General features: G+C 38.7%; 1 protein-coding gene across 1 annotated transcript in view; it reads right to left on the minus strand.

Moving 5' to 3' along the window:
- LOC131792007 (centromere-associated protein E) overlaps positions 1-8,073 on the minus strand; it is a 21,335-nt gene extending 13,262 nt beyond the window's left edge. The window contains exons 1-15 of the mRNA XM_066169599.1: positions 7,961-8,073; positions 6,998-7,165; positions 6,096-6,199; positions 5,228-5,305; positions 4,390-4,477; positions 4,145-4,242; positions 3,600-3,699; positions 2,584-2,707; positions 2,450-2,508; positions 1,961-2,088; positions 1,559-1,597; positions 1,070-1,125; positions 686-784; positions 341-455; positions 86-190 (exon numbers count right to left, since the gene is read on the minus strand). Of these exons, the coding sequence (XP_066025696.1) occupies positions 86-190; positions 341-455; positions 686-784; positions 1,070-1,125; positions 1,559-1,597; positions 1,961-2,088; positions 2,450-2,508; positions 2,584-2,707; positions 3,600-3,699; positions 4,145-4,242; positions 4,390-4,477; positions 5,228-5,305; positions 6,096-6,199; positions 6,998-7,013 (1,209 nt within the window). The 5' untranslated portion in view covers positions 7,014-7,165; positions 7,961-8,073. The remainder of the gene's footprint in view (positions 1-85; positions 191-340; positions 456-685; positions 785-1,069; positions 1,126-1,558; positions 1,598-1,960; positions 2,089-2,449; positions 2,509-2,583; positions 2,708-3,599; positions 3,700-4,144; positions 4,243-4,389; positions 4,478-5,227; positions 5,306-6,095; positions 6,200-6,997; positions 7,166-7,960) is intronic.
- Positions 8,074-9,137: the final 1,064 nt, after the last annotated feature.

The following is a 9,137-nucleotide window of genomic DNA, read 5'->3' on the forward strand; positions in this document are numbered from 1 at the left end:
CAGACTAAGTCTCTCCTTTTAAGAAACCATTACTTTAATCCATTTGAATTTGTTAGCAAACACTCGTGGTAGTTCATGTATTCACCTCAACATTAAGGCGGGCCACATTGGTTATTCTCATGGCTCGAAGACCGAAGTTTAAACTGCACTTGGTCTCGTTTACTTCGCCGAGGGAAGGTGCTATGCAAATCTGTGGGAAAAATAGCAACACTGAGATAAATTGAATTAGGATGGTAAAGACCGTGTAACTGCTGTAATGAAAAATAGACAGAAAAAGAGCGAGAAAACATCTTAAGGGGCATAACCTAAATCAAAGAAAGAAAGTAAATTTGCCGCTTACGATGAAATTTGTTTTTCCATTGTCACCAAGGCAATCCTGTAGGAGTCTGGTGAGAGTAGAATTCCTGTATGGCACGTGACGCTTGTGTCCACGTGCAAGGGCGTGGATCACATTCCTGAGGAGTCAGAGTTAAAAACTGATTGGAAGCGGACATTTGGTTGCGAGCAGGCCAAAGGGTCAAGTAATTTAATGTGGAAAGGAAAATATGTAAAAAAAAAATTTGATTTCCTAAATGAGAATCTCCTCGAGGTTTTTTAGAGGATTACGGATTCAAGCTACGTTTGAGATTATCTATCATCTTGAACCTTAAAGCATGAACATGTTACAAAGTTCATCTCCACCTACCCAAGCTCCAATAGTGAAGTGTTTAAATATTTCGCCTCAGTTAATCGTACTCCTTCCGCCTTGGTTTTGGTTAACCTTTCACTTCCGGCTAAATCACACCTAAGAAAATGCCGGAAATACATTGATATTGCGTGTCAGTGGTAAAAGGTTAATCTCGTACCCAGGTCCTATCGTGTAACTGCTTGGCTGTGGAAGGTCTAAGTACGAGACTTAGCAGAAGGGTATTGATAATAAACGGTGCAAACACAAGTTTCATTCTTCAGGCTGTATAGGCTCACTTACTTTTCATTCTTAAATTATAAAGCTACTTGATCTGGGAAGTTTGGCAGAATAAGGATGATTGAAAGGTTCTTGGATGGTATTTTAATGTGATTTCCTACTCACAAATTGATTTTTCCTTTCACAATGAGATCGCCCTCAAAATTGTTCCCATTGTTGAGCTGTGTAAGTGAAAAAAAGTCAGCAAAAAGTTCATAAGTTACGTTTGGTTGAAAAATGTACAGTATTTTGAGCCTGTTTCAAAGGAAACCTACAGTATTCTTTCTGATGGCCGCCTTGTAGAGGTGAGTGCTTGGTGTAAGCTCTATTGACTTAGAAAAGGGACTTCAAAGATAGGGGCTTGAGGAGACTTTTGAGATAGGGGCTTCATGCAGAACGTGCGCTTGATATGGGAATCCTTTGGAATGAGGGTTTTTTAATTCAATTATTTGTACCATTCTCTTTCATGGCATCTGCCGAAGCAGTTCATTTCGCATTATAAGGAGGTGAATGACAGAGAAGGAAAAAAATCTTCGACTCGTTTCCACGACGAGGATGACATGTGGATTTAATCCCATGGATTAACCCAATAAAGCTTTATTATCAAAATCTTACCTCCTTCTCCATTAACTCTTTCAAACACTCTCGTTCACGCTGATGTTGAAAAAGGAAATAAGAATAGTAGTTAGTAGTTTGCCGAGTAACCTTCCAAACGGTCTTTCAACGAGATAACACGTCAAATAATTCAAAAGCTTTGTGTTGAAGTACATATTGAGAGAGTCGATACAGAAAAGTGTGTATACAACACAAGATTTTCAAATGACAATGATTGATTGCACGGTTTTTTTTTGGTAAAGTTCATGCATTTTCTACCAAACCTTAGACTCTTAGTCTGAACCAGAAGAGGATTAAACCTCTCTTGGTTTGAACTAAAGTCATGTTGAGTATTGTTTTACCTTCAGCAGTATACAGGTGTCTACTCAAAGGTTGCGCAGATATTCGAACTTAGTCCCTTACCTTGTGATGACTTTTTCTTTCTTGTTTCAGTTCCTTTATGAGATTGTTAATTGTTTCGTCGACTGCCATGATGGACTCTTGAACTGCCTCGTGGGATACAGTAGTTTCACCCTTGCTCGGGGGTTTTTCTGAAGTGAAAAGTTTTGATGGAAGACGTTTAATTCTTATTTCGAGTGAGTGACAAAGAAAGAGAGTCTTGTGCGAGAATTTGAATCCTAGCCAGGAGCACTTTTCTTGAAAGTGTGGGTAGTTGCTAGCTCTGAAGAGTTTTGTCTTTTGTTTGTCCCTTTACATCAAAATCAAGAAATAAATTGATTTGAAACACAAGGGATAAAAGTCTTTGGATCAGGTATGGACGAAGGGGAAGGAAGATGAAAGATTTTTTGCGCAGTTGTCGAGTAAAGAAAGGTTTTTGTTCATTTTTGTCAGCTACGAATTACCAGTGCAAAGATAGCTTCGTTGGACGTAAGAAATGTTTTTTCTCCTTACCATTAGCAATGTGTGCCTTCAGTCTTCTTTCTATAATAAGCTGCATGATTGAGTGGGATCTGTTGAACAAATCGAATTGTTACGACAAATAACTACAAAAAACTGAAGTGATAGTAAGTTTTTGAAGCCATTACCTGCTGGAATGCCGGACCATCTTGGTCTCCGCGATAACGAGATGTTGTTTTCCTATCTCTAAGAGTGCAAATACATCTCCAGCACTTTTTACTTCGTGTTGGGTCAAGTTTGCTACGTATACTCCTGAAAAGGGAAAGTGATGAACATACGTTATCGCATTATGTTAGGTTAGCGCGTGGGGATTCGAAGTATCAGTGATTGAGTGGCAAGTTTTAAACCTCGACTGGCAACGTGGTGTTCATGTCTCAACGGCTCACGCGAAGCAGGCGTCGGTGAGGAAAATACTTAAATGTATTAAGAGTTAAAAACTCCGACTGACTGGGACTTTGCTGTCAGCCATTTGTAAGCGTAGACTACAAATCGAACCGGCGAGACCTTCGAAATCACAATCCACTCAGGGTCATTACACTAATCAGACAAGGTTTGTGAGTGGAATGAGACAGATGGTAAGTTTTGAGCTCGGTAAAGAAAACGAGAAGGATGTTTTTCGTCTTGTTACGAGCGTGGTACAAAGAAAAAATTCAAAGCCCCCATGAGGAATCGAACCTCAGCACTTCGGAATCCGCGCTCCGGAATTCTCAACAACTGAGCCACAGAGACTCTAAGGTGAGAAAGGCCCGGTACGAAGTTCATATATGACACGCGTCCTGCATACAGCAAGGATCAGCAATGTCGATAGCGTCATGTTTAGTAAATAGAATGAGAAAGATCCTATTGGGCCTTGCTCACCATAGAGTCTCTATGGCTCAGTGGTAAAATATCAAAACGCGGAATCCAAAGGTCTGAGGTTCGATTCCTCATGGGGACTCAGAATTTTTCCTTTGTCCCACGCTCGTGACAAGACGAAAAACATCTTTCTCCAAGATTTGCGAGTTTAAGTTATTTGAAAACTACAGAATAAAAGCCGCTTTTACTCAGAAATTTTCAATGTTGCTGTATGAAATTATCTGATCGATGATCATTTACGATCTTGTTTTGGCATTCTGATTGAATTAGGGCACTTGAACGCGCTTACCTTTCTTTGGATGCTCTCTGACTGGTAAATCTACTGTAAACCGCGGATTCAAAAGATCGTAGACCTTCTCTTGGTAGACTTGCAAAAATGAGCACATGACCTGAGAACGAAGAACATCAAATGTCATCTTTTTCTCTCGGATTACGTGCATCCATTGTCGTGTCTTAACAAAAGTGTTTTTAAAGCATGTAATCTTATGATAGATTTAAATCGTACATAAAGAAAAAATCCAATGCAGATACAACTTGAATTCTGAATCCCCCGCCGCCATCATGGAGAGGCATTTTCTAATCAGAGTTTATATTTCTTCTTCAAATGTTACCCTGGATATTTGCAGTCAAGTTAAGTCATATTATCCATCAAGAAAAATTTCCAAATTATCTCCTTGCACATGTTCGAAGAGCACACCGTTACGATTTCGCTGACAAGTACGCCCGTATGACAGCCTTTAATTCTTCATCATCCTTCTTTTCATGAGAAATACACATCGATAAGAGCTGAGATTGGTAAGACAAACCAAAATGTTAAATATGTTTGGTCCTCACCTTGTAGTTGTGAATCTCATCGTTGGCGATTTTTTCGAAACAGTGTTGGACAACTCGCGTGGTAACACCATCATCTGACAGAAGTGTGAAGGTTTTGCCTGAAAAAATTTTCATAATAGATTATCTTTAATTGTTAAGCAGTTTATGAAAGACTGCACAACCGACCAAAGAGACACAGGATGTAAGATTTAGAGCTGTTCTCCCTATCTCTCTTGTGTTTAGCTTAAAGTATTCATTTTCCTTACCTGTACCGGTCTGTCCGTATGTTAGAAGTGTTCCTTTATAGCCATTCAATGCAGCGTAGACGAGAGGTTTTCCAACCTTGAGATATACCTTTAAGCAATTTAAACCATAAAATATCAGGCATTTCCTTTATACAAATCTATTATATGGCCTAGCTCCTCCTTACGGGAGAAGACTTTTCTTTTTCTGACACTTGAGATAAAAATATCTAACATTTTGCCAGCTGAAAGAAATTTTAGAGACAGAACCGACTTGTGTGCAATGTTTGTCACCTTAAGGATTGAAAGCAAAACTGACCGTTTAAGTGATTATAAAACATGAAGTAACGTGTTGGTCAAATTTATGTTATTTACACGTCATTTTGCGATGATAATGATGATAGTGCCCTCCTCGACATGACAACCGTACTTATTCGATTAAACACCGCGGCGTTTATTAAATTTGTCGTGATTCGAGTGCGGTGTTGATTCGAGGGCGGCGTTTATACGAAGGCGGCATTAACTTAAAATCCAAACAATAGTATGGTGACTGACCACTTTAATTAAAAAAAAAAAGAAATATGTCTTAGTGCTTGTCTAAAAGATCATTTTTTTATATTGTTGTCAGTTTCACTATTTGCATGTTAATACCACTGCAATACACAAAGTGAATAAAGATCTAATGTCTGATATGCTTCCTCGACATAAGAACTAGTACATTTAAAAGGATCTGTGTCTGTTTTACTCAAAATTTCTAACTGCCGTCGAAGCAATGATCGCTGTGTACCTTTTGAGTCTATTATTCGAGGGCAGTTTCAAATAAATATGGTATTTCGAACAGGATTAAATGTAATACACTAACCTCTTGGTTGGATGCTTCTGGGCTAAATACGCCATCAAAAAAATAGTTCGTTCGGCTTCGTGGATCCAGCACACGTATCTGTCAACACAATAAACAAATGGTATTATGTATGAACTGAGAGACTGGTGGTGTAGATCACAAACACCCTGTTCTTTTTTTATCATTTATTGTTCTTGTACAAACAACACTAGTTACAGTTCAAATTTGCGTGCACTATGCTACGTAACATTTCATAACGTTACGTAACGTGGCATGTGTTTAGACCGTATTGTTCATCACAGTTTGTTCAGTTTACTCAGTAAGTCCGCTGGCGAAGCAGAAGTTATATTTCATTGTATGGCACGTCTTGCAGCTTCTTCGCCGTTAGGCAGTAATTCTACAACATCGCAACAAATGTAAGTTTTGTATCACGTAATTTTCATCGTTATTTTCGTTGTAGTTTCCCTGAGCATATTTAGTTTTAGGCGTATTTAACTTGATTTACATTGTAATAAGTTTTCGCTCGCTATTTTACATGCAGTTTTAACCGATCTGATTAATACCAACTTGTATAAGCAATTGTTGAGATTAAATATATCGCAAAGTCGCGTTAAAACTGTCCGACCGATTTGCTGAGAGTTAGTCACCCATGGCAGCCACATATGGGTACTCAGGGGTTATGAAGTTTGGAGACGTGTGTCCAGGAAAAAGTCGCATTTAAGCACAAATGTAAGCTAATAGTCTTGTAATGGGAAAAGCCACATAATTACCACTGATTTAAATCGTATCACACTCAGAAAAGGTCATTGTAGCGGCAGATGACAACTCTGAAAGCGGAAGTATCTAGATGTACGCGCTGCAGTCCTATTTCACGATTCGCTCTGCTTACCAGCGAGTGTTCTTGATGAATTTCAATGGCATTCACTTCTCGTTTGTCCTTCTCTCTCTCCGTGAATGGACGCACGCGGACGTACACTTGAATTTTTCCTGCTTCTGATAGAAAAAAAAACGAGAAATCCCCATAGATTCAAAAGGCAAGTATGGCTAGAGGTGCATTTCGTAATACAAGAGGTCGTTTGCGGGAATGAATTGTACACATTCCTTTTTTTACAGAGTTGTATATTTGGAGCAAATTCATGAAGCAAAGGTAGATGGTAGAGAGCTCACATATCAACACAAAGGAGGACATAAGCAGTTAGCCGTATTATTTGGACTACGATATTCATTTGCCTTCCCCGTTGTCTGATGCAGTGATTTAACGGAGAATTATGCCTCAGAAACCATATGATCTCGGTCTCTGTCCTTAAAAAGATTGTGTGAAATTATAACGATGTGCAGGTTGTGGAATTTCACAAAAAACCAAACCCTTCGACAAAGAATTGTCTCCAAATGCGCCCATAATGTAGCTATGGGCGAAACCATCTTGGATCCTGCGTAGCAGCCTGGTCATATGTTTGTGACGTAATAGGCTTTCGTTCCTCTTTCTCCCATGCCAAGGTGATTCTCTTCAACAGTCAAGAGCACACGCTCTTTGCGGACTGCCCATTCAGTTCTGGCTTTGTATTTACGGCCAAGTTATTCTAAAAGTTTATTTCCAAAGTGACTGCGTCTAAAGTTGAATCTTTAGCACATTTTAATGCACCACTCATACGGTTAGGTTACTCCTTGGAATATAGAGCCTCTGGGGCGTTTTTACCTCTTGGATATAATTTCACAGAATCGGAAAAATTACTTAAGTTGACCGTGTATTAGTTCATGTGATAACTGTGTTAGCATAAACTTCCTACAAACCTTTTCCTTTGCTCATCTTTGTTTTTCCCTTTGAGCACTTTTTGATGAAAGACAGCTATCATTGCTCATCACGCGCAAGAGCCTGGTGTTAGAATTTGGTCGAGATTGCTTTGAAATCTTTTCGCCATTTCTTCATCTGAGTTCACATTATTCCGTTCCGTCCTGGACCTTTGATAAAGAAAAATAAGGATAGATTAGTTACAGCAAGAGAAAACAACGTCCCGTTATTTATCTTGGTTACAAATATCAAATGCTAGCACCAATGACATATTGAACCACTTCTGAGAGTAAGGAAAACAGTTGACTAATCTCACAGAGAAACATACTTCTGGTCCATCACTCTATTTACTCATTGTCTGTTTTTCAGTGCACTATTTTATTGTCGTAAGACGCAATCTAATACCGACTCGTTTCTGCCCAGTTGTATTTACTACCAAGATTCTATTCTTGTTTTAATCACTTATTTAATTTACTAATTTTTGAAAGATGCTATATCTAACACTATGTATAGTATCGAAATTGACAGCTATTGTAGGAAGCCACGTGAATCACTGGTTATTTCCTGCGGTGGAAAGTGGGTTGAAAAAACTACAGATAATCAAAAAAGCGTTAGTTCTTTCAAATTCAAAGGGTAGTCCTTCAATTAAAGTCATTGTTTGCGAGCGCAAATTAAAGATTAAACACCTGAGAGACCTTGGCTTTGGACCATCGCCGCGAACGTCAAACTACGTCGCATATTTCCTTTGATTGTCCTAATTTTGTACCTATCTCTAATTGTCAACAGTTTTGATGCGTCTAAGAAAAACAGTTTTTTCCTTTAATAAGCCATTGCACTGTTTCCAATTTAGATTTAAGTTCACTAAGTGTTTCAAAGCGGCTTTAAAATGTTTTGATCTTCGCCAGAACAAGTTAAAGGTTTCTTTGGACCAATGAAGCAAGAGGACCATTAATGGTTGTACTTACCAAATACGATGAAAAAAATCGCTTTTAACTTTTTCCCACAATTACTAATGGCTAATTTGATTAAATATCAAACTCTACACGCCACAAACCGACGTAAACATTGCGTCTTCGCGTGAAGCCACTTTCTTCGATGAGAAATCAGCGAAACGAAGAGAAACAAATAATTAATTATTGATCGGAGTAAAACGAGAACTTCGGAGAACTCGGGCATGTGGCGATTGTGTTTTACGGATCATTTGTTTCAAATCATCATTTCAGTCATTTCTGTTCCTTTGTTCCAGTAGAAGGGTAAGGCGAGGGAGGAATGGGGGAGAGGGAGGGATAGGACCACGAACGTTTAGGCAAGAGAGAGAACTTGAAGATCAAACATTAAGCTTGCTAACTTTCGCGAAAGTACTTTTAAGAATGCAAATTTTTCACCATTTATCACTCATTAGTAGTTTTTTTGTTTGTTGTTGAACTGAACCATTCTTTTCAATTGTATTTGATTTCTATCAGTGAATTTATATTTTTGCAAAGAAGGTGTTTTACTAACACGCTTTCCTGTGAAAGAAAAGCAAAGGCATAACATACAAGCGATTTAGAGTCGCGCGACGTTAATTCGTATGGTAAGGTTTGATAACTGTTTCAACACAAGACGTTTTAAACTAACAAGCTGGTATTTTCAGCAGGTTTACCTGCAAAACAGGTAGCCGAAATTAGGAAAAATCCCCGGTAATGAAACCTCCTCCAAAGCACAGTAGAACAAATTTGCACCAAACCTCATTCCACTCTGCTAAACTCTGAGTTCTTTTTTATATATGATAAATTTGAAAGTAACGACCAACTCCAAACCACGTGATCGGGTTCGATACTCGACAATGTTTATTGTATTGTGTTCTTAGGACACTAAACCGGTTCTACTGGATCACACGGTGCCTCTCTCTGCCGAGCGAGCAAGCAAACGACTCTAGCTTTCTCCCACCTCGTTGCTTCTTTGGTGCGTCAGGCGCGGAGAAACAGTAAACTTTTTAAAGTATCTCCTATTAAACCCGTTCAATCAAACTGACTCTGTTTTAAGCTCTTTCCTCAACAGCTCTTTATACATGAGAAGGTGAAATAGCCCGGTTACCAAGGCTACAAAATTTCTGATATTAGAGTGAAACCCATAAGTATTTTCTGAGAGTATTATTCATAG

The sequence above is a fragment of the Pocillopora verrucosa genome, chromosome 7, assembly GCF_036669915.1.
Source record: "Pocillopora verrucosa isolate sample1 chromosome 7, ASM3666991v2, whole genome shotgun sequence".
In the NCBI taxonomy this organism is placed as follows: domain Eukaryota; kingdom Metazoa; phylum Cnidaria; class Anthozoa; order Scleractinia; family Pocilloporidae; genus Pocillopora; species Pocillopora verrucosa.